Here is a 24,590-nt window from a genome sequence, read left to right as displayed (position 1 = left end):
GCGGTCATTGTCTTGCTGCAGGATGTTTACCAAGAGACACCATCCCCAGGGCTAGGTGGGGTGGGGCAAGAGCCCACCCTTCAGGAGGCTTACAAGGGAGACAGGGAAAATGTTTTCAAACTGTTCCAGGAACACTTCATCTGTTCACCTGGGGCACTCCAGCTGAGGCTGGGGAGGGGCCCTGAGTCCCCCCGGGCTGGGCGGGTGGCCTGCTGGGGGTTCCGGGGCTTTTTGCCAAACCTGCTGGTTCTTGGGCTCCAGGCCTGCCAGGGCAGGGCCCTGCTGCCAGCTGAGCTGAGGGAGTTCCCACGCCCATGCAGCTCTGAGCCAGAGGAGAGGCGGAGTCAGCCCCACACAGGCCCGGGTTGGAAGCTTCCCTCAGTCTCCTCACCTTCCATGCCTCTTCCTCTGTGTTTCTCCCTGCTCTCCCCTGCTCCCTCCTCCCTCCTCTGCCCACTCCACACCATGGCAGACATCACCAATCCATCAGAGTGCATGCCTGACTGAGCCAAGAACTCACTTCAGGGTCTTTCTCAACACATCACCGGAGGAGGCCCACACCCAAGAACCAGGAGCAGCACACAGCATGAAACCTGCCTGTCATCCCCCAGTGACATGGGGCTGGAGAGGTCAGGATCCAGTTCATCCTGAGTTCTAGTTGATATCTCATGTCACCTTGGTGACCACAGAGCATTCTGCGTCTGGCCCTGTGCATCCAGGCCCATGAGACTCAACCCTGCTGGGAATAGATGAACAGAGTGGCAGTCACACAGAGTGATGGCAGGTGCTGAGACAAGCCCGGGGGATCCCCAGCCTGGAGTGTGGGGAGGATCTGGGGAGGCTTCCAGGAGGAGGTGTGCCAGCGTGAGGATGTGTGGTCAGGGACCATCTGAGCCACAGAGAGGGAGAGAGAAGGAAGAGTGGGGAGGTAAGCAGGCTCCTGGCGGGGGTGGGTAGGGGTGGGAGAACCGGAAGACTCCCCACTGTCTGGCTGCACAGATGGCAGGGCCATCTTGGGAGAGGCCCAGCGGGGGAAGCCAGTTCAGGGAGGATTGCAAGTCTCATTTTGCCTTTGGGCCATTTGTGGAGCTCAGAGGTGCATGCCCAGGAAACCACTGAAGTAGGAGCCAGAGGCTCTTGAAGGGGAGAAGGACCACAGCATTGGTCGTGAAGGGTGTGGTAGGAGTGGGCACTGGAAGCAGGGCTGGTGAGAATCGCAGTGAGACCAACCAGGAGGCAAGGCAACAAAGACAGGAGGGGCCTCAGAACACCGTGTCCTGCCTGCTGCTCCAATCCACCACGCAGCCACCTCTGTCCTTCCCAGGGGGTCCTTATGGACATAGATGAGACTTACAATCAGAAACCCAAGCCATGTCCCAGCCGGCAGGTCCTCTGAGCCCTCTCAGCCTCAGTTTCCCCCTCAGTAGAATATGCATAAAATGACAGAGCTCAAAGAGTTCCTGACACAGAGAGGGGGCAAGGCAGGCATGGGGCTTCCAGAATTACAAGAGCTTTCTATTACCCATGTACAGAAACCACAGCGAGCGCAGGCACCCAGAGACACACACACACGAGGCACTCACACACAGGTGTGTATGTGTACTGCCACCGACACGTCTACACACACACTAGCAAGCGATGTGCACACCTGCATGCATGCACAGGTGCACACATGTACATATGTGCGAAGCATGCATGCACGTGCACCGGATACCAGCAAACATGTGCACAAGCGCAGAGCGCCCAGAGCTCCGCACAGCCATCCATTGTTCCCATGCCTCGTGTGTGGCCGCAGTCAGTATCAACAGACAGAGACAGACGTGGTGTTTGATTATAAGAAAATAACAACCAGATATTCCAGGTAATAAACTGATTTATGACCTATTGCAATAAAAATGAAAATATGGAAGCAGTGTTAAAAATGAACAACATGCAGAAACTCCTCTCTACCTTCCCCTCAATCTGTCCTTGGGTCCTGCGAGGGGAGCCCGGCCCAGAGCCCAAGGGATAATGTCCGCGGATAATGCCCACAGATAACGCCTGTGGATAAAACTCAACCCCGTACCTCCTCCTACCCAGACTGCTCTCCCCACTGACCTCCTGAAAACCCTGGAGGCCGCCCACCCTGGAGATGCTGAGGATGGACAGGATCTGGCATGTGAGCTCAGCTCTGGGCCTGGGGACTTGGCACACATGGGGTGTCTTTCCCCCAGCCCCTTCCGGGCGGTAAGTGGCAGTTTTTAGAAAGTGTCAACTTATTCCCAGCTGTTGTTGCCAAAAAAAGGAAAAAAGAAAAAAACCCTCATGGTTTCAAGGAAACTCACAACAACTTCAGAGAAGCGCGTGAACATGACGGATGGACTCATCTCACTGAATACGCAGCAAAGGCCGGGGCCTCAAGTTTGTCACATGCATTTTGGAGCTGCTGGAAGTGGGCCGGGGCCGGCCAGGGACCTCTTCCGGGTCTGGCATTGTTCCTCCCCAGGCGACGCCGGGCTTCCAAAAAGGATCTGTCTTTTATGTCTCTTTATTCCCAGGAATAATGGCTCTTGACATAAACGACTCCCGCTAGCAATTAGCTGTGATTGATGTTGAAGCTGGCTGCAGAAGTGGAGGAAGTTCTGTGGAGGGGGTGGGCAACAATTGCATATTCATGGATTTGGAACCAACATGTTGAATGAGGGAGTGGGGAGCTCCCTGGGATGTTTTCCAAAGCCCTTGGCCTGGGACTGGGCACAGGGCATGGGGTGGCCAATGATCAAGGGCAGGGCTGGGGTCAGAGCGCTGAGGCCCACCCCAGGGTGGCCCCACAGTCATGGACACAAGCACCTTGGGCATCAGACCCAAGCCCTGATGACGGGGGGAGAGCCGGTCAGCCCTGTGGTCTAAGCTGGGCTGGGCACACACACGGTACGCATATTCTTCCGTAATCCCCAGTGATCTTCTGACAGAGGTGCCCATCACCCCACTCCACAGATGAGACCAGAGCTCAGAGAAGTTGGGGGATCCAGCCAGGCCACAGGGCAGTCATTAGCAGCATGGACATTGGGACCAGAAACCTGCAGTGTCACTCTCCGCCTGCCATTGCTGTGTGCCTCAGTTTCCCCAACTGCGAAATGGGGGGATGACGGGATCCACCAGGTCTGGGGCTGGGGTGTTCTCATGCCTGCCCCTGACCTGCCATCACTCTGGAGACAGCTGAGCCACCCACCTCTCATGGGGCCCACACGAGGCCCAGAGGGTTCCTGAATGTCAGAATAGCCTGTAAGACTCCATATGCCACATTCTTGGTGGCACAGGGCAGGGCCTGCTGGAAGCCTCCCTGCCCGGGCCTCCATCTGTCCCTGACATCCCTCCTGGGCTCAGAGAGAAGAGAGGGTACCCCCGCTTCTTGATTGCATTTCAGGGCTAGGTAGTGTCCAGTAATGAAAGGGCTAGAGGGCATTCATCACTTCCCAGGAACAGCCCAGCCTTCGGGCCTGAAATGGGCCTCAGCAACTCCAGCCCCACCCCAGGGATGGGAACCCACCCGGGACCAAGAGTCAGCTGCCCCATTTTGCAGATGAGAAGCCTGAGGGCCTGCTATGATCAGGGGCTCCAAGCACACCTCTCCAGGGGCACTTCAAGTGCCATCAGCAGGCAGGTCCTCGCTCCTCCCCCGGCCTGTTTGCCCGCAGCGTTCGTGTACTGAGCCCACCGCCTGCCCCTGGGCACCTCGGACTCCCCAGACAGCCCCAGCAGCCCCATCTCAGTGCGCAGAAACCTCACCCTTCCCACCGCCCCGGGCCCCAGCCTTGCCGTCCTGACCCTCTCTTTCTCCGAGTTTGTGTCTACCCTTCAGGAATCCCTACTGGCTCCCCCTTCCAGAGGACCCCTGAATCCACCCACTTCTCCACCGCCTCTGACGCCGCCAGACCCACCCAGCAAGTGAGCTGGCAGGGCTCCTCACGACAGCCCTGAACGCCTCCTGCCTCTGCCCCCAAACCTATTTCCAGCCCATGGCGGTGAAACGATCCTTCCAGATCAGCATCTCAAACTTGCTTTCCTTATCACTGCCCCCTAACCTAAGGAACGTTTATAGGCTGTTTTTTTTTAATTTGCCCGCCCACCATGGAATTTTAAAACCACAGACAAATATCCTTCTGTTTATGTGCCGTGTAAGTATCTGGGCTTTCTACATAAACAGTGAGATTTCTTCATGCCCCAAGAACCAAACACTCTCCTTGGGGCTGAGACCACCCCCTTGGGAACGCTTGTTCTAATGTATGAATGAGATCATGGCATTTCTTGGCTCCAGACCCACCCAGAGGACAAGTCCGAGTTCCTTCCGTCAGGCCTGGGTCCCGGGAGCCGCCGCATCCTCCAATTCTGCCCTCGTGGGCTGGAGGCTCGGGCCTCCCTCTGGCCTCCAGATTCCTGCGCTGGTGTTCCCTCTGCCCGGGCTCCCCACCCGCAACTGTCTACCTCCACAGAGCCCTCCTTTCCCTGGGGCCTCTGCTCAGTGCGCCTTCTCAGGGAGGCCTCCCTGCCATCCAGCGGGAAAGGATGCCCCTCTCCCCCGCCCTCAGGCCTGCTTAATGCCCTCGAAGGCACTTTTCTCACTCAGATGGCACACACTCCCCCATACCCTGTGCTCCATCTTCGTTCGGGAAGGCAGGGGCTCCCACTGGGTCCCAGGCCAGAGACCCGTGTCTGAAATGCAATAGGTGACCACCTGCTGAGGGAGGAAGCTTCCTCCTGCAGGCAGAAGGACAGGAGGAAAGTGAGTCACCTTGACTCATCCTCTCTGCGCCCCCTGAAGCACGGTCACACCCCTGCCCCATCCCATTCGGGCCCCACAGCCTCCCATTTCACAGATGAGGAAACTGAGGCACAGAGGAAGAAAGCCACTCAGCCGAAGCCACACATCCACACCTGCAGACCCCAAAAGACACCTGGGCCTGCAACAGAGCTGATGATGGCACGGGAGGCAACCTGAGTGGTTACAGACGGCCCGTGCTCAGAAGGACCCAGCTGGCTCTAATGTGCTGCCACTGCTGTGCCAGATCTTACTAATTTTCCCACAGTGGGCTTGCATTTCACTTCACACTGGGCCTGCACATTACACAGCCGGGCCTGCCCGCTGGATCCTGTGCTGGTCAGGAGAGGCTAGATGACACTGTGAGAAAGCCTTCCCAAACTCTCAGGGGCTGGCATCACGACGGTTCGCCTCTCACTCACACCGCAGGTCCCCCGCCTTGGGCCAGCCCAGGACTCGGGTGGTGAAGGAGCCACTGTCTTGAGCACACCCCGTGGTGGCAGACAGAAAGAGAGCTCAGAGGCTCTCACACTGGCCATAAATGCTTTGGCCCAGAAGTGACAGACGTCATTGTGCCCACAACTCGTCGGCCAGCACTGGTCACCTGCTGACCTCACCCACTGCAGGAGCCAGGAGGAGCGGCGCCCCCTGCGAAGTGCCAGAGGCCAGCAGAGAAAGCGCACGATGGACTCCACGGGCCATCACACCGAGCCCGCGGCCCCGACCTTGGCATTGAGGTCTTCATCTAGGCAGCTGCCGCCCGGGTCCCAGCCCTCGTTGTCATTCCAGCCTCACACGCCTTTGCCCAGGCCGAACATCTAAAGGGGAGGGACGTAGAGTAGGTCCTCACAGCAACTCAATCAATTCTCCATCGGAAATTCTCACACAATCAATTTAAGTAGCTGGTCGACATCATAACACAGTAATTAGGAACAACTTTCAACTCTGGGCTTCCTTTGAAGATAGTAATTGCAAATAATTAAACATCCTCGCTGCTCCTCAGAGTCCGTTCCCAGGAAACTGGAGCAGGGGCAAGGAGAGGGGCGTACCTGACCCCTGTCCCCAGCGGCCCCAGAATCAAAGGGGGAACCCGTCTCCTTTGAATATCGAAGGGCATGAAGTCTCCGGGGGCAGCTGGGGAGGTGGAAGGAACCTGGCCTCCCGATTCCAGCCAACACCCCGGATTCCTGCCCTCCCTCTGGGGCTCCGCCTGCACCCAGAATGAGCAGGGCCCCAGGAGGCCCAGCCCCTCTGCTCAGCAAGCTTATCTCCCAGATCACATTGGCCTATTCAGAAAATACTGAGCACCTCCTGCGTGCCTATCCTGGTTCTCGGAGCAGCGCCTTACGGGGAACAGGTCAAACAGCATGCCCTTGCTGTGCCCTTGGCAACTCCAGCTCCCTGTCAAGGCTGGTGTCTTCTGGGCTGAGCCGAAGAGATGGCTCCAGGGAGGATAAGAGGCACCCTGCAAGGCAACTGTGTTCTCTGGACAGAGGAGGGGTGGCCAGACAAGGGAACAAGTAATAGCCACATTTACAGAACACTGCATGGGCAGGTCCCCGGCTGGTTGCACCAGCTCATCGAGGCTGTACACCAGACATGCTTCTGACTCCCGTTTTACAGGTGAGGACATGGTACCTCAGAGAGGTCAAGAGGCTTGTCCAAGGCCACACAGCTGCAAAGAGGGGGAACATGTGTGCTTCTGATTCCAGAACCCTCTGAGCACAAGGGCCAGCTGGTGCTGGGGAAAAGCTGATGGCCCCCCTTAGCCCTGGGGAAGGTGTCTGTGCCAGCCTGCATATAGGGCAGGGAGTGCGGCCCATCATGGAGAAACAGCTGCCCTCTCTCTGTTGGGCTCTCACTGTGCCAGGCTGGGATCGGGGGCATGACCAGCAGTCTCTCTCATGATCCCCTCAGCAGCTCCCCGGAGGTCCTGTTGCTGTGTTCCCCCTCACAGCTGAGGACTAAGGCACGAAAATCAGCAGTGGCGGCTGAGGGCTGCCCGGTCAGTGGGTGGAGGACCCAGCACGCAAGCCAAGTTCTGTCACCTCCCAGAGCCCGTGCTGTAGCCCCTGCCCACCCCAGTGGCACCAGGGCCCAACGACACAGTGGCTGGCTCCCAGGGAAATAGCCATGGTATTTCCACATAGGCCACTGGGTTTTGTTCAGAAAAGATGGCAGAGTCTCCTGGCAGGTCAGTGGGAAGAAGCTCAGGGGTGAAGTGCTGCCAACCAGAGCTGGAATCCGTGACTTTACAAAAAAGGTATTTCCCCCCAGTTTCCAAAAATAATTGAAGCATCATTTTTACAATTATAATCCAGGCATTGTAAAAAAAAAAAAAAAAAAAAAAAAGCCAGGCAGCTGGAGGGGACCACAAAGCCAGAGCAGACGGGCAAGCTGCCCCAAAATGGCAAGCCTGGGAAGGTCAGAACAATGGGGCACAAATGTGCTTTGAGCATCCCAGCAGCCATAGCAAAAAGGGCAATATGAGGGCTACCTGGCTCTCTCTGTGTGATGGAGGGAAGCAGGGAAACTGAGTCCTAGGAAGCATTGCCCAGGCTGTTGTTCAAGGGGCAATGCGGGCAGTCTGTTGTCTTGACACCCTCCCAGCCCTCCATCTGCCAGCTCCTGGAGGCAGGAAGCATCTTCCCTCCGTGAATGCCCAGCCTCGGCATCAGGCACAGCACAGAACAGATGCTGAGAAAACAGATTATCGACTCTGCTTTACACAAAAGACAGAGACTCCAGCCTGGGGTCGTTTCTGACCATGCTTTTCTGTGGGAGCAGCCGGTCTAACTGGAAGGAAGTCATGAGATTTAGCAGAAGTCAGCCCTGGAGCAAATCCCAGGGTTCATACCACTTGGCGGTGCTGGACATGGTGGTCAGCTCCCCCACTGTAGGCCACACAGTGTTCTGGACCTTACTGTCACAATCCAGCCAACGTCACCCTACCCCCTTGCCACAGATTCAGGCAATACAGGCCTAAGCCAATCAATGCATGCTACTCCCTCGGCCACAGGGATAGTTCAGGATTGGGCACATGACCCAACCAGACCCATGGGTCATGTGAGGAGACTCCCAGGGCTTTGCAGGACATACAGCTGCTCATCTGAGACAGCTCATGGAAGCCAGTGGCCTCTGGCCTTCTCAGTGGCCAGGCAGACTGTGTAGTCAGGAGCTGCATCTACCATGTTACCACTACTGAGGAAACTAGTCTGAGGGTAGAACTGGCATCACAGAAGATTGGGCCTCCATAACAACACTGAGCCCCTGGATCAAACCTTCCCTGAAGCTCATCTTATTTCTGAATGTTCCAATTACATGAACCATTTAGTCCCTTTTGTGGTTTAAGCCAGTCAGAGCTTCAAATAACATACTGCTCCATTTGCTCCAGCCTGAAAGAGCCCTGGTTCCCATTCTTTGACCCTTGAAGCTCTGTTTCATTCCCCAGCCTTTGCCCACACGGCCCCCTTGGCCTGAAGTGTCCTCCCCAATGTCCATATAACTGGCTGCTCCTCATCCTTCCATCCTCAGCTTCAAAGCCGCCTTCTCCAGGGTGACTCGCCTCTCTGACCACCCTATTTGAAGTACAGTCAGTCTCTTCATGTCCTTCACAGCACTCACTGCATTTCTACACCATGTTTGTTTCCTATTTGATTACTTGCCTTGGGTCTGGGTCCCCTAGACCAGGCTTCTCATGCTAGCAGTGGTGAAGGACCAAGGTTTTTGTTTCCAATCTGACACAGCCCCACACTGCTGTAAACTACTTTAAAAATAAATTTCTAGAAAAATGTAGTTTTAAAAAGCACAAAGTATAAACCCCACATTTATCTTGTTACACTCTCCAGTCATAAAATTACTCATCGAATTGTTATAAACATTTCTCAGTGGTCACTGTTAGTTGCTGTTTTCAGGGGAGCTGGATGCATACCCCACAGGTAAGCCAAACTGCCAGTGATGACAAGGAGGTAGTAGTGTTTGGTGCCACTCTCCCTGGGTGGGACAGCTCCGGGGCACGTGCCACACTGTCTCCCAGGGGTCCCCCGTAGGACTGACCTCCAGTGCCCACAGGGGTAACTTGCCCCCAGCGCACCCTTCCTGGCTTCTTTCCCTGCCTGTCCTGCATCCTCACTCCCTGCCTGTGTTTCCAAGGACCACGTCTCAAACAAACCACTCGCACCAAACTCCATGTTCAGGGACTGCTTCTGGGGACCCCAATTCATATGCAATATAGGATATATAGTACCTAATGTCATTACTGCTGCTGCCCCGTCAGGATTCAAATGCATGGTTATTATTGCAATGTAACTGTGCATCTGTAGAACTGAAGAAACAAGGCCCCAGGTGGGAGAAGCCTGGAGCAGGGGCTGGCATCTCAGCTGGGGCCGGTGGCAGCAGAGGAGGGGGAGGCTGGAGACGCCTCTTCCCAGCCCAGGGTTTCCTCCTTCTCCAGAGATGACTGTTCCCATCCACAACTGCTTCTTCAGCAAAACCAGGGCTTGGAAAAACCTTTTCTCCCCATGACTGGCATGTGATAAATAACTCCTGGATTCGGGCAAAAAAGAAAAGAAAAAAAAAACACCCGGATTCCACCTGCACTTGATGTGGTCTCCCCTGCACGCCTGGATTGCAAGCTCCCAGCGTGAGACCATGGCACCTCTCCTAAAGGCCACTTGGCCTCCCTGCTTGGTGTTCTGTGGGGAGGAGGAGGAGGAGATATCGGGGTCATGCAGTCGTTCCGCCCTGCCACCAGCGGGCCCACAGCAGAGCCAGGCCTCTGGCAGGGGTTTGTCACCTGCAGAGGGAGGTGGTCCAGGGCAGAGGCCAGGTCATTGCTGGCCACGCTGGGCTCAACAGACTCAGCCCCACACGGGGGAAGCAGGAGGCAGCCCCTCCCCAAGGACCAGGAAGGGGGAGGCAGCAAGTGAGGGGCAGGTGCCTTGTGGTGCCCCCTCCTTCGCGTCTCTCTGCCCCACGCATGCTCTCCACTCCTTTCTTTTCTCTTCCTCTGTTCTGCTGCGTCGCCCCTTCTCCCGGCCCCCTCCCCATCCTGCTGCCCCCTCTATCATGGGAAACGGGAAAGCCGCCAGACTTGGTGTCTGCATGTGGCGAACTAAATCCCAGCTGTTCCCTGGAGGCATGGGGCCTTGGTATGCTGGTCTGTGGGATGGGGACGCTAGTCCCCACCGCAGAGCTGTGGGGAGGGTCCCAGGGCGTGGGCACTGAGGGTGGAGGCCCGGCCCCCCACCCACCGTACCCGGGTCCTCCTCCCTCTGAAGAGGGCCTGCCTCCGTCACCGTTTCTACTGCGAATGTGTTCACTGCACCTTCGGACCCATGCGGCTTCCCAGTCCCACCGCTGCCCGGCCTGGCCCGGTGTCCCAGTTGGGTTCCTGGTCCACCGTCCCACCGCCCCCCTTCCCCGCCGGGCCCAGCCGCCCAGGCCTGTCGGAGTGTGTGCAGAAAAGCGCCGGGCGCGGGAGAGCTGGGGAAACTCTTTATTTATTCTGTTGGCTCTCGGGGCAGCAGCGGGGCCTGGGCCAGCCTGGGGGTGCCGTCGCTGGAAGCGCTGGCCTCGGGCTCCGGGAAGGCGGCGGCGGGGCCGGGCAGCAGCAGGACGGGGCCGGGCCCGGGCCCCGCGCGCGGGCGTAGCTCAGGGCCAGCCGCTCCAGGTGCCGCTTGCGCATCGCTGCCTGGGCCGTGGCGTGCAGGGGCCGCAGCAGCGCTGGGGGCGAAGCTCCGGGGCCGCGCAGCAGGAAGTCGAAGTCGGCGCGGTCGCGGGGGTCGTAGAAGAGCGGCCCGCAGGCGGGGTCGGGCCCCGGCGGCCAGGCGAACGGGAAGGGCAGCGTGAAGTTCTCGGTGAGCACGCGGATGGCGAAGTCGTCCTGCTTGCCCAGCGCGCGGTAGGCGCGCCCGATGCCGCGGAAATGCGCCTCCCAGAGCTGCGCGTCCCCGCCGTAGATGTCCGGGAAGGCGGGCTCCGGGGGCGCCGCGGGACCTGCGGGCGGAGGGGACAGTGAACGCCCGGCAGGGCGGGGAGGGCCGGGAGCGGCCCGCGCAGGCGGGAGACCAGGAGGCCGGGCGCGAAGAGAGGTGGCCAGTCTGGAAGGAGCCGCCGAATGAGCTCGAAAGGCAGAGCTGGGGATGGCCAGGGCCACCTGGTGATGAGGCGAGGCCGGGCCCTGCATTTCTGAGGGAACAGCAACAGCAAACCAGGAAGAGAGGGCGGTCCTGGGTGTACGGAAGGGGATGCTCACTAAGTACTCTTTGGGCAGAGCCTTCCCGATGGCGAGGAGGCTGCAGACTTTGGCCAGCGTGACCACGTGGGGACTGAGCGAGCTTAGGATGTTGAGGTTCTCACTGAAGACAGTGGCCAGCTTGGGGCAGGAGGTGAAGCAGTCACTCTCAGTTGAAAGCTGATCCGGCCACTGTGCAGAGAATGGACTTTGGGGGCCCAGCTTCAAGGTCAGATCCAGGGGAGGACAAGATGAACATGAGGATGGGAAAACGCCACCTGGGGAGAGGCTGCAGGGCCAGATCACCAGGCCTTGTAGACGGAGACAGGGAGGAGCCTGTGGGAACAGCCTGGCTCGCAGCCTGGACACAGCTGACCCTGGAATCCAGAGGGAGGTGCGGCCCCAGGAGGGAGAGGAGGTGGAAGAGGAGTTTGGTTTTGGTTCAGTCATGCCACCCTTCAGACTATCCGTGGTCCCCAGAAGGCACCCACGTTGCTGGCCCATGGTCCACACCCTGCCCAAATCTAGGTCCTCCATTCAGGAGAGACCCCTACATTCCTTCTTTCTTTCTTTCATTCAGCAAATGTGCTTAGCTGTAGGGATACTGAAGTGAGCAAAGCAGCCATGGGACCTCACTTGGGCACACAGTCCAGGAAAGAATGTAGTCAGGTGGACACAGGAGCCAGACCAGGCAGCTGTCTGGGGATGGCCACACTGGGAGGCTAGGAAGTGGGAATGGATGAATATGACCATGAATTGTCAGATCCTTCTCCCAACACCCTTGGGAGGGGTAACAATATTCAGTCTGTTTTACTGGTGAGGATACAGACCCAGAGAAGTCATACACAGATGCCAAGCTGAAGCCCTGGGCTGGGCAATCACTTTCCACTATGCCACGCCCCCGGCTCAAGGGCCTTTTGATTAAGAGTCTCTTCCCTCTGCACAAATATTCACTGAGCACCTACTGTGTGGCAGGCAGGCTCTGTTTGAGCCATTGACTACAGCCATGAGCAGCACAGACGTGGGGGTCCTTCCACCTGTCAGGGCCTGGGCTAGTCTTTCACCTTCCATGAGCCTCTGAAAATGGAGCCAACCAACCCTGTTCTGCTGCAGTTGCAGATGAGATGACATTGACCAGCCTGTTTGATCAATGGGAAGTACTTTCCTAAATCAGCACCGTGGACAGCGCCATGCTGGGGATAAGAGTGGAGCCCAGAGGCTGGAGAAGATCCGCTCACACAAGAGCCTGGACTGCTCTGCTTGTAGAGGGGTGGAGGCTGGAGAGAGACACTGGGGAGATGATGTTTAAGCCACAAAACTAGATGAATCACTGAGGGAGTGGGGTTAGAAAGGGCAGAAGCGCAAGCAGAGAGCTTCAGGTCCTCCCTCCTGACCAGGTCAAGGAGATGAGGAGCCAGTGAGGGCACCAAGAGGGAGCGGGCAGTGATGGGAGCGTGGGAAGTGTGGGAGCAGGGACCTGAGCCATGTGCTGCCGGAGCATCACATCAAATGAGGCCCCACAAGTGACCTCGGACTTACCAGCGCAGAGGTCATTGATGACTTTTGCTAGAGCTGCTTTAGTGAAGCACTGGAAATTAAAACCCGGTGAGAGTGGGTTCAAGAGCAAAGGAGAGGGGAGAACGTGGAGGCAGCAAAGACAAATGACCTTCCTGAGGTTCGGCTCTGAATGTGGAGCAGAGAAGTAGGGCAGGAGATGGAAGGGAAGTGGGGTCAAGAGACAGGATAAATCGCAGCATGCTTTCATGCCAGTGGGAACGACCTGGGAAAGAGCGGTATCATGATGCAGGAGAAAGAGGGTGAAGAGTTGCTGGAGTGACAGCGTGAGTTGGGGGATGGAATGGGAGAAGCTGAATGCTGCCTTTGGCTGGGAGGAGGGATGGGGCATTCACCGGAGCAGGCCGGGGTGGACAGCGCCCAATGCCACAAGTACAGTGGGTGGGCACCAGCAAAGTCCTCTTCCAATGCCTTCAGCTTCTCAGGGAAGGAGGGTGCAAGGCCAGCAGCACAGTGTGAGGAGAGAGACGATGGGGGCTTAGAGGGAGAGAAGGTGCGAGGTGGTTGCTAGGTGAGGAGAGGCTGGGCAGACCAGGGAGGGCAGCGGAGCCAGCCTCCTTGCTGCTGAAGCCAAGTGCAGGCATTAGCAAGGTGGAGTTCACTCAGCTGCAGCCCACTGCAAGGGCACAGGCAAGGGTAGCAGGGAGTTGGGGCTGCCAGACTAGTACAAGAAAACAGGAGAGGGGCCAGCGAGGGGGCAGAGGCCATGGCAAAATGTGAGGAGGGGTGGAGGAGGCCAGACAGGTGGAAGACACTGTGGGCTTCCACCTCACTAAAGGAGTGCTGGGGCTGGCCCTCGAGGGCAGGAGCTGGGGCGAGAATCCCCAGAGTGCGGTGGGGACAAGGGGACTGCAGTTTGGGTACAGTTTGTCAGGTGGGTGGCTGGGTGAGAGGACAAAATCCTTAGAGGAGTCCGAGGGGCTGAGAGAAATCACCAATAGGATGACAGGAGAGCTAGGGACAGGGCAGGGCAGGGGCCAGGGTCTTCAGGAGTGAAGGCATTGACCATGAGCAGGGTGCACGGATGGGTGGGCAGATGAGTGGGTGGAGGAGTGGGTGGATGGGTGGGTGGGTGGATGGATGGATGGATGGATGGATGGATGGATGGATGGATGGATGGATAGGTGGGTGGGTGGGTGGATGGGTGGATGGATGGATGGATGGATGGGTAGGTGGGTGGGTGGGTGGATGGGTGGATGGATGGATGGGTAGGTGGGTTGGGTGGGTGAATGGGTGGGTGGATGGGTGGGTGCCTGGGTGGATGCATGGATGGGTGGTTGGGTGAATGGGTGGGTGGATGGGTGGATGGATGGGTGGGTAGAGAGGTGTGTGGGTGGATGGATGTATGGATGAATGTGTGGGTGGGTGGATGGGTGGGGGAGTGAATGAGTGGGTGGGTGGGTGGAAGTGTGGGTGGATGGATGGATGGATGGATGGATGGTTGGGTGGGTGGGTGGGTGGAAGTGTGGGTGGATGGATGGATGGATGGATGGATGGATGGTTGGGTGGGTGGGTGGAAGTGTGGGTGGATGGATGGATGGATGGATGGATGGATGGATGGATGGATGGATGGTTGGGTGGGTGGAAGTGTGGGTGGATGGATGGATGGATGGATGGATGGATGGATGGATGGGTGAATGGGTGGGTGGATGGGTGGATAGATGGATGAGTGAATGGATGGCTGGCTGCCCCTTCCACTGCCTCTGAGATCCAGAGCTGGGTTTTAGAAGAGGCAAGGGCAGGAGAATGATCTGGAAGGGGCCCTAAAGAGTGAGAAGGACCCTGCACACCTCCAGGTCCATGATCCAAAGGCTTCAGGAAGAGAGCCAAGCCCTTCCCTGGGGACTTCAGAGCATCAGAGCATTGGGGAGGGTAGGGAGGAGAAGGACCTTTACAGGGAGGCTTTGATGCCCGCATGCCCCCATCCTGGCCCAGCCCCACTGCCACTCTCCTTCATGACCTTGGCAGAGCATCTTCTTCTGGAAGATGGGTCAGAGGGCCGCTTCCTGCTCCCACATTCTCAGAGCCCCAGGTGCCCCGTCCCCCTTCCCGTCCATTCCCCTCCCTCACCAAGTGGCTCGCCTGGAGTGGCTACAGAAGGAGGGGGCAGACCTGCTGGGCTGGGGGTCCCAGGACAAGAGGAGGCCATGCCAGCAGCCCGGGAGACAGGCTTCTGTTTACTTGGCTGCCCAGGAGACGGGGAGGGGCCTTCCAGGGGAGGACAGAACCTTGCGTTTAAAGGGCCTCCACTCAGGAGTGGGCTGGGGCTGTGGGGGAGGCTGAGTGGGGACCTGTGGGCTCAGTGGCCTCTTGCGCACTAAACTCTCTGTGGGCATCACTGCAGCCCCTCACCCAGCACCCTGCCCCTCGCCTGGACCCTGCAGGGCCACCCTCTGGGCCAGCCTCCCATCCTTAACCCTTCCCATTGCACCCAGCAACCCTCCGAGATCAATCCCCAGTCACATCTGCTCACCTGCCCTGCTCAGAGACCATGAGAACCTGGCACCCAGAGACCGCCAGCCTGTCCCCACCAGCACTCTTCCTCCTGACTCACCTCGGGTCAGCCTGGTGTCCACAGCCGCAGCCTGTGAGTGCCCTCAGGGCAGCCGAGGCCTTGATCCAGCCTCAGCTGGCCTGTCCCTCCAGACCACGGGGCTCCCACAGGCATTCCGGAAGTCTTCAGAGCCCAGGTCAGCAGTCCCCATCTTCAGCAACTCCAGTAGTCCCTATGAAGCAGGTCAGACCTTGCTTCAGCCACAAAGAGCTCATGGGGATATCAGTTCCCCCAAAGTGGGATCAAGTGCTGGTAGGGGTGGGGACATGAGACAGAGAAGGGAACAAAGCCTGGGAAGACGCATCCCAGCACAGTTTTACCGGGGATGGCCTCAGAGCTACCCCGCCTGCCCAAACAGCCGTGGGCTGCTGTATCCCCAGCAGGTGTGGCTTGCAAGGAGCCTGGCAGCCAGAGATGGCCTCAGGGAAAGAAAGGTAAGTGCTCCCAGGGGCCTGAGCTGGGGCCTGGCTCTTCACAAGGAGAACCCCAGCCACAGACTGGGATGTGATCGAGCAGTCAATGCCCCTGGTGTTTGAGTGTCACTCATGCCAGGCTCTCTGTTACCACAGCCTCTAATACAGCAGGGCTGTGACGCAGGACAGGACGGGGCTTGACTGGGGAGCAGGGGCCCCTCCCCTCTCCTGGTCTCTGTATTTTTGCACCTCCACATCTCTGTGCAGTTGCCTTGAGAGGGTGCCCTTCCCACTCTCCTCTGCAATGCAAACTCGTGCTCCCCCTTCAGGTTCTGGCTCATATCACCTCCTTCAGGAAGCCCACCTGGCCTGCTCCGTACCTGAGAGCCTCCCAGGCCTGGCTGGCACCCCCATCAGAAGTCATCTGTTTGGATATGGTCCCTCCATTGCCTTCCATGGGCTCCCATGTGTCCTGGTGATGACCTCAGGCTGCACATGGTCCCATGTCCAGGGCCCTGCCCCTCGGGGCCACACCCTCTGAGCAGCCCAGGCTCCAGCTCCCTCCGCTGAGATTCCTAGGTCAGTGCCAGCCTCAGACTTAGGAAGGTGGGCATGCGGGAGGCAGGGAAGGCCAGGGTTGTCATGGCAAAACCCTGTACCCATTCTGTCTTCCCACCCCCCTGAGAACCCCTCAGGACAGGCCTGGGCCACATCCTCTGGGCCAGACTTAAAGAAAGGCCTGCTCAGCCCCAGCAGGTGAGCTGGAACCCTTCTCCCCAGACAAGCCACACCCCATGCCCTCCCCCACCTCCAGCAAGGCTGGGGTGCAGCCCAGGAGACCCAGCAGAGGCTGAAGCCCAGCCCTCCAGGCACCTGTAGGCAGGAGCACACCCAGCTCTCGGACCTCAGAATCAGCCGTGGTGAGTGTGGTCCTGTATTCACATGGCCAGCATGTGTTTTCCACCTTCCTGTGCTCCAGCCAGGTGGCCCCCCGACACCAATTCTCAAGGCAGGCGCAGGTCAACTTCAGCTCAGCCTGGTGGGCTCCGGCCGCATGATGGTCCTGAATGGCAGCTCAGCTATCAATATCATTGTGTGACTACAAGAGGAAGAAACAGTTCATCCTGACATGCTCATTCTGCAGACCGCCACTGAGCACCTCCTGGGGACCAAGCCTCAGCTGGCTAGTGGCCTCTAAACCAAGCTGTATCAGTCAGGGAGACATCTAAGCTGTTGCAACAAAGCACCCCCAAATACAGTGGCTAAAACAAGACAGAACATTTGTCTCCCTCCTGCAACAGTCCAGCCACTGCAGGCCTCGAGGGCAGCTCTGCTCCATGGGGATACTCAGGAGCCCAGGCTCTTTGGCCTGTGGCTCTGCCCTCACCCAGGGGTGGGTGTCCTCATCTGCGAGGCCGAGGTGCAGCGGCACGTACCGCATCCCAGCCCGGGAGGGGCAAAGGCAGTCGTGGGCTGGCAGCTTCCTATGGAGAACACAAGGAGACACTGCCCACTCCACTTCTCAAATTCCAGGGCACTGCCCACTCCACTTCTCAAATTCCAGGGCACTGCCCACTCCACTTCTCAAATTCCAGAGCACTGCCCACTCCACTTCTCAAATTCCAGGGCTGAGGATTTGGTCTTGTGGTCCCCCTTGGCTGCAAGAGAGGCTGGGACATGCCATCCACTCCTGGGTGGCCATGTGCCCAGCATCTGGAGGGACAACTTCATTTGGCAGCAAGAATGAAGCCCACCCAGTGCGTCTCAGTGTGGGCTCCCCTGCAGCCGAGAGTGTGCTTCCTGGAGCTGCTGTAACTAATTAACACCATCCTGGGTTAAAGTTGCATCCCTGGGCCAAAATCAAGCCAACAGGGCTACGCTCGCCCCAGAGGTTCTGGCAGGAGCCTTCCTCACCTCTGCCGGAAGCTGGTGGCCGCCTCCCTCCAACCTCTGCCTCCGGGGCCACACGGCCTCCTTTCTTTCTGTAGTCAAACCTGCCTCTGCCTCCCTCTTGTAAGGCCAGACATGATTGCACTGGGGGCCACCTGGATAATAATGTCCCTAAAGATTCTTAATTTCATCCAGCTACAAAGCCCTTTTTTGCCATAAAAACTAATAAGTCCAGGTGCCAGGCATGAGAGCATTGACATTTTTGGGGCATTTCTTCTGCCTACCACGCAGACCCCAAGGCAGCAACTCAGGGCAGGCATGTTCTTGGGATGTGATCCCAGGAAACACTGTGGGGTGGGGGAGGAAGAGAGACTCAGAAGGTGGGAAGCCGGATTGGCGTTGTCAAGCACTCAGCATCCTGGAAGCCACCGGGGCTTGATCCCACTGGGTCACCCCATCGGAGGGGTAGGGCTGAGCCATCTGTCCCCACCCCCAAATCACGGGTCAAGGGCTGCTCCCAGGAAAGCTGGATTCCCTGGTAGCTTCAGCAGTGGCCAGAGATCCCCCCAGAGAGAAACACAGGTGATGGCAGGTGAAGAATGGGAATGACGAGAGCCTAAGTGTGGGGTGAGGGAGCAAGAGCATCTGTGCCCAGCCCACCCTCCGGTGCCTCTCTACTATAAGCTGGGAGGGCAACAGAGAGAAACCCAGAAGGAAATGCCACTGTGAAAGGGAAATTTGCAGGGAGCTCTGACAATGTCGAGGTCGGGGGGACACTCTGTGTCCATTCTGTGATCTGAGATGGCCTTTCAGGGAATGATGCTGAAGCAGGGGGTAGGCGGGCCTTAGGAGCAGCGTGTGCAAAGGCCCTGTGGCAGGAAAAGCCCCAGCCCCTGAGGACCATGAAACAACAGCCCAGGAGGCCTGTGGCTGGTGAGCAGTGAGCCGAGAGGAGGCCAAGGGCACCGGCGAGACAGAGGAGACGCAGGGGACTTGTAGGAGCCAGCCCCTTTCTCCTGCCTGGGGCCACGGCCTGACATACATTCCTCCACCATCAGCATCACCCCCTCCCCCCAGCAGCCGCCCTGCTAAACACTGGCCTTTGCTGCCTCCTCCAGCAGGTCAGGAAGGCCCCACCTTCCTGAGGGACAGAGAAGGGGGCCCGGCAGAAGAAGCCTCTAGGTGGAGGCATGCAGACCCAGGCCCCGGGGGGTGGCTGCCGATGGAGGAGGGAGAGCAGGCACAGAGGAGGGAGAGCAGGCTCGGAGGAGGGAGAGCAGGCTCGGAGGAGGGAGAGCAGGCTCGGCTGGCCTCCCCAGAAAGGCCCTGGGGGGTGGCTGCCGATGGAGGAGGGAGAGCAGGCTTGGCTGGCCTCCCCAGAAAGGCCCCTCCCAGCGCTCCCCCCGCCAGGAGTTATTTTTAAAATCTCATTTTCAGAAAGCGGAGGAGAAAACCTCTTTCTTTTGCCTTTTCTCCACTCTTTTTTCTGTGAAAGCGTAGGAGGGGGTGTGGAGGAGGAGGGGAGCCCTGGAAGGCGAGGAAGAGCCCCTGGGCAGTGTCCCAGCTTGGGGACCCGGGCCTGGGGCTGACCGGGGCTGCCCCACCCTGTGGACCCCAGAGCTGCCAGTGGGACCCTCCCTAGGCAATCTTGGCATAGGAAATCAACCATCTGCAGGATGGGAACCACCCAGGGCCAGGAGGTGGGCACTTTCTCTGCCCCCCCTGGAGGGGCCTCAGTCCATCCCTGCTGTGCACCTGAGGGCAGCGAGGCTCAGAGAGGACAGGGACTCCCTCAGCCAGGAGCACAGAGCCCCAGCAAGAGCCCAGAGCCCCGCCAGGCCGCAGCTGCTAGGGGAGGGCCAACCTGGAGGCCCTGCAGCCCCCCTTGGGGATCCCAGCGCTGCCACTAGAAGCTGGGTCGGGTGTGCTCCGTGGTGGTTGTTTGTGGTGGGTGTTTTTGTTTTTCTGTGATAAGAACACTTAACGTGAGATCTACGCACTTAACAAACATTTAAGTGTGCAGTGCAGTTCCGTTAACTATGGGTGCAATGTGGCACGGCAGACTTCTGCAACTTATCCTCACTGAAACTTTATCCCCATTCAGCAGCAATGCCTCCTTTCCCCTTTCCCCCGACCCGCCCTGGGAACCACCATTTTACTCTCTGCTTCTGACTTTGACTATTTTAGATTCCATGTAGAAGCAGAATCAAGCAGCATTGGCCTTTCTGGGTCTGGCTTTATTGCACTTGGCATAAAATCCTCCAGGTTTATTCACGTTGTCATATATGGCAGGTTTCCTTCTTTTTAAAGGTTAATATTCCATCACGTGTCTATACCACATTTTCTTTCTTCATTCATCTGACCACAGACACTTCGGGCGTTTCCGTATCTTGGCTATCCTCAACAAAGCCACAGCGATCATGGGAGTGCAGCTCTATCTTCAAGATCCTGGTGCCATTTCCTTTGGCTGTAACCCAGTAGAGGGATTGCTGGATCAGATGGCAGGTCTATCTTTAGTTTTCTGAGGAACCTCCATGCTGTTTCCTATACTGGTTGCACCATTTTACATTCCCACCAACAGGGTACAAGGGCTCCCTTTCTCCACACCCCGGCCAACACTTGCCATCTTGTCTTTTTGATGCCAGCCATCCTAACAGGTGCAAGTCGGTCTCACTGTGGCTTTGATTTGCATGTCCTGGTGATAAGTGATGTCGGGTGCCTTTTTATATACCGGTTGATTATTTGTCTTCTTTGGATAAATGTAGATTCAAATCCATTGCCCACTTTTTAATTGGCTGATTTGGTTTTCTGCTATTGAGTGACAGCAGTTCCTTATATATCTTGGATGTTAACCCCTTATCAGAGAGAGGGTTTGCAAATATTCCCTCCCATTCCGTAGGCTGCCTTTTCATTTTGTTGTTTCCTTTGCTGTGCAGAAGCTTTTGAGTTTGGTGTAGTCCCACTTGTCTATTTTTGCTTTTTCGCCTGTGCTTTTGGCTTCATATCCAAAAAATCATTGCCAAGACCCGTGTCAAACAGCATTTCCCCTGTTTCCCTCTAGGAGTTTTACAGCTTCAGGTCTTATGTTTACGTCTTCTGTGGGGGTGTCCACTGGTCAAACAGGGCCACTGTCTCCTGGGAAGGGAAATTCACAGAGTCAGGCCTTGGGGCAGCAGCGAGGGGAGCTGGTGGTGGGACCCAGCTGGACGAGGGGCATGGGTGTCCACCTGGCCCCTCCTGTCACCTCCAGTCAAACCACAGCCCCCACCATCCCGCCGCCCAGTCAAGCCCAGCAAGGTTGAATAAACCGCCTCGAGAATAAAGGCTATGGGAGCCCAAAGAAATCAGGGTGGCTTCCCTGAGGAGGTGGCCTGGGCGGGGGTCTCCAAGGACAAATAGGAAAGGGCAAAAATGAGTTTCTCTAGGAAAGTGGGGGGCAGGGCGCATTCCAGGAGGAAGGCACTGCACAAAGCCTCAAACCTGGCTGCAGCCTAGGAACCCCGGGGAGTTGGGCAGGGACACAGAGAAGGAGCCTGGGAGGCCAGGGGGCTGCCCGGCCCTTGAGTCTGGCCCCTTCCTCATTGCAGGCGAACAGCAGGAGGGGGAACGGCCTAGGCAAAGTCTTGGTGGTGGGACCCACGTGGCGCCCTCCGGCTTCACTGCCCCCAGTGGGTAGTGCCCGCAGCCCCAGACCTAAGGCGGTGGGATGCCAGGCACCCCTACCCATGACGCCCTTTCTGCGGGTCCCTGGCTGGAGGGAGGGTGCGGCGGGGAGGGCGCGTGGGCTGGGTGGCACGTGCGCCTCTCACAGGCCCCCGTCCAGGCCGCTGCCCTCCTGCCGCGCGAGTCCTGCCTGGGCCCGCAGCGCCATCTGCCGGCCGCGCGGGGGCCGGGTCGCGGAGCAGGCGGCGGGGAGGGAGGGGGTGCCACTGGTCCAGGGGCCTCGTCCTCACCCTAGACTTGGGTCTGGGGACCTGAGTTTGAGGCTCATCTCCACCACTGATTGCTGTGCGACCAGCCGCTGGCTCCTGGCCCTCTCTGAGCTCCACCCCAATCCCAGGGCGGTGAGCAGGGCCAGGCCCACAGCGGCCGCTCTGACCCTCGGTCCTGCTCCAGTCTTACAGATGGGGAGGAGTGCACAGTGAGGCACGGCGAGGTTCCCGGGCACGCGGTCAGCAGAGAGGGGGCTGGATTTGATTCGGGGCAGCCTGCCCAGCCCCACAGGCTGAGCTCCCAGGCTGTCCCCGCTCCTGGTTCCTTCGGCTGGAGAGGATCCCAGAAGCGGCAAGCACCCGCACCCAGAGGGGAGCCCACCACATGGCAGGTGCTCACACTCATGCCCAGAGGGGAGCCCAGCACATCGCAGGTGCTCACACTCAGACCCAGAGGGGAAGTCACAGCTCCAGCCCCGGGACCTGCCACCCGCACAGGGACCTGGACTTGGCAAACAAATGGCCCAAGCCGGATCATCCACGGGTCTCCCAGGAGACAACTGAGGCCCAGAGAAGGAAGGGGCAGGCCCGGGACCCCTTGAGGACACACGTCTGAGCACGCACCCACAAACACAGGCACACACGCACGCCTGCTGTCCCCACAACACAGACAGACCCTAGAAAGGATGCTGTGGACACTGGAACCATTGTGACCTCAGGGGTGAGGTCAGGCCTGCCAGGGCGGGGGAGGGCCAGTGCCGTAGACAGGGCCAGCCCACAGGCGTGAGGCCAGAGTTAGTGGTGGGCTCCTGTGGGTCTGCACTGCACCCCAACCACGGACAGGCAGTGTTCTGAAAGGCCACACAGCCGCACCCCGATGGGTAGAGTGTCGTCAGCCGTGTCCCAAAACTCCAGGTCAGCTCAACCCCAGCAGGGACCCCCTGACCCCCCCCACCGGTACTCAGCCTCCTCATCTGTCAGGGGAGCCTCCCTGCAGGCCATCCAGGGGCCCCTGTGCTGAGGAAGGAGGGTCCTGTCCCCAGGAGCAGCCTGCAGGGGTTGGAGTGGGGATCAGGTTGGAGGAGAGGAGGTCAGGAGGGCGGAAGCTTAAACTGGAGTGAGGGCCTTGCCCACATAGCCTGCACCTGTGTGAGGGCCAGAGGGACCATGGCCTGTGTTGCCAACAGTGCCTGCAGGCTGTGTGAACGGGTCACTGAATGGATGGACAGACCGTTCACCTGCTTCTCTGAGCCTCGGCTTCTATTCAGCAGAATTGAGGTGATACCACAGCCAGAGTTTCTGCAGATATTTAAGGGACACGAATAAAGGAAGGTTCCTCCACAGCCTTCCAGGGTCCCCAGGGAACCCCAGTGTCCCAGGAACCTGGAAAGACACAAAGGGCATCTCTACCTTCCTGTGTCCGATATGCAGATCACAGCTGTCTGGCCCCCAGCCCAGAGCCCTGCCCGCCCCCTCTATGGGGACTCAGAGCAGGTTCTGCTGTCCAGACACTCGTCCATCAGGGCTGGGGCCCACAGCCAAGCCATGGGTTCAGAGCAGGATTCCCGGTTGCAATCCACGCTGCCTACGGTGGCTGTTCCAGGACTGTCTCGGTACCTGCCTGTGAACTCAGGTATTTCCGGCTCTCGCAGTCCGCGTTTGAATGTTGTCAGGCCTCCCTTCTCTGCCATAGCTTCTGTTGCTGCTAAGCCAAGAGTACTCCTCTGCAGATGTTTGCTAATAGTGTGTTCACATCGTTTTTCTATTTTTAAAAATGCATTTAACTCTGGAAGCCACAGGGGCTGCGATGTGGGTTTGGAGGGGCAAAGTACAGGCCTCGCTGGTGCCTGCGGCCCGCGCTGTGACCACTGCTGTTTCTGGGGGAAGCCGGGCTCTAGCTCCAACAGGATCCTCACTCCCACTCCCAGAGTGGGCCCCAGCCAGGTTTGTCTGGAAGGTCACCCTTTCCAGGATCAGGGAACTGGCTAGTTTTCTGAGAGGCCACAGGAAGGAGGCGGCTTCCAGAAGGGGTAAACTGTGTCTTGACCTCTCAAGATCAAGAGAGCAGGGTCTGAGGGCCTCCCCAGAGCTGCCCTGGCCCTGAGATGCCAAGAGATGTCAGAACACGTGATCTCTAGGACGGAGTCTCTAGAGCTCTTCAGACAGCAAAGCTCAGATGTGCAGAAATGCAGCTTCTCAGGCAACTCCAACCCTCTGCTGCAGTTATGGGATGGAGAAGCCTGGTGGGTATCCTCCTACAGCCCTGGCAAAGGGACAGAAAGAAAGGAGGAGAAGGAGGCATGCTCTGGGCAGAGGGGCCAGGGAAACAGAGCCTCACAGGGTCCACCAGGAGACATTTGGGAAGCTGGATCTGGTGTGATGATTACAGGGGACAGACTGGATCCTGGAGAGGTGGGAGGGCTGTCACAATGCCATGTCCAAGGTCAGGACGGGGCCGGTGGTGGCTCTGGATACATCACCTGCTATGAAGCTCTCCATTCATTCTGCCAGTATTTGCTGAGCACCTGCTATGTGGACCAGGTGTTCTAGGTGTCGGGGATGCTGCTGGGAACAAAAGGGATAAAGACCCTGCCCTCATGCCTTACATTCCAGGTAGGGAGACCTGCCAGTGAGACCAGAAGCAGGAAAGTAAATGATATGATGTTACAGGGCAAAAAGTGGCATGGAAAAAAGAGAGGGTGGGGAGGGGGAAGTGTGGGGTAAGGATTTAAATCAGTTCTTCAAGAAGGTGACAACTGAGCAAAGACTAAAATCAGGTGAGGGACTGAGCCAGGCAGCCATCTGAAGGAAAGGTGTTCCCCAGATGGAAGGAGTGGCCACACAAAGGTCCAGAAGTAGATGTGCGCCCGGTGGTGGGAGCACCCCACCACTGGGGTGGAATAAGCAAGGGAGAGCAGAAGGAAATAAGGGCAGAGAGACCATTTTTGTTCTTATGTGTCTTTTTTCTTTTCGATTACCGTATGATTTACAGACGACAAAATTCACTATTTTTAGTGTATAGCTTTCAAATTTTGACAAATGTATATAGTCATGGACTCACCATCACAAACAAAATATGGCGGTGGGTACATGATGCCCAGACAGCTCCATCTCCCAGACACTCCCTCCCGTCCCTTTGTAGTGAACTCTCTCCAACTCCCAGTCCCGGGGAACCACTGACCTGCTCTCTGTC

The 24,590-nt window shown here is 57.9% G+C and overlaps 2 protein-coding genes and 1 long non-coding RNA gene across 4 annotated transcripts in view; 2 read left to right on the top strand and 1 right to left on the bottom strand.

The window, feature by feature from the left end:
* Positions 1–10,280: 10,280 nt before the first annotated feature.
* On the bottom strand, positions 10,281–14,783 carry C7H8orf90 (chromosome 7 C8orf90 homolog). 2 transcript variants are annotated; one of them, XM_063817410.1, is made up of 2 exons: positions 14,679–14,783; positions 10,281–10,795 (listed from the first exon to the last, which is right to left on the bottom strand). In XM_063817410.1, exons 1-2 carry the CDS (start codon positions 14,755–14,757, stop codon positions 10,296–10,298), a joined length of 579 nt encoding a protein of 192 aa, XP_063673480.1. In that variant the 5' UTR covers positions 14,758–14,783; the 3' UTR covers positions 10,281–10,295. The 2 variants fall into 2 exon arrangements, with proteins under 2 accessions (XP_063673480.1, XP_016815445.1); XM_016959956.3 differs by having other exon boundaries at positions 14,721–14,783.
* Positions 14,784–14,825: 42 nt separating this feature from the next.
* On the top strand, positions 14,826–16,853 carry LOC107976460 (uncharacterized). Its single transcript, XR_001720467.3, has 4 exons — positions 14,826–15,298; positions 15,546–15,596; positions 15,905–16,154; positions 16,555–16,853. It is a non-coding gene; the product is annotated as an uncharacterized LOC107976460 (long non-coding RNA).
* Positions 16,854–22,196: 5,343 nt separating this feature from the next.
* The window catches only part of LOC129135623 (maestro heat-like repeat family member 5), a gene marked incomplete at its 5' end in the record, with an annotated part of 74,473 nt that continues 72,079 nt past the window's right edge, over positions 22,197–24,590 (top strand). Inside the window, 1 exon segment of the mRNA XM_054656481.2 lies at positions 22,197–22,312. Coding sequence (XP_054512456.2) covers positions 22,197–22,312 — 116 coding nt within the window.

Source organism: Pan troglodytes, chromosome 7, assembly GCF_028858775.2.
Source record: "Pan troglodytes isolate AG18354 chromosome 7, NHGRI_mPanTro3-v2.0_pri, whole genome shotgun sequence".
NCBI lineage: Eukaryota > Metazoa > Chordata > Mammalia > Primates > Hominidae > Pan > Pan troglodytes.
The sequence above is the reverse complement of the archived record's forward strand: the minus strand, read 5'-3'. Positions and strand labels throughout refer to the sequence as shown.

Excerpts from the sequence above, each read along its gene's own strand:
- C7H8orf90 (XM_063817410.1), bottom strand. The coding sequence starts at position 14,757 with ATGGCCTCCTCTTGTCCTGGGACCCCCAGCCCAGCAGGTCTGCCCCCT. Across the intron at positions 10,796-14,678 it reads CACTCCAGGCGAGCCACTTG|GTCCCGCGGCGCCCCCGGAG; the intron begins GTGAGGGAGGGG and ends CTCCGCCCGCAG.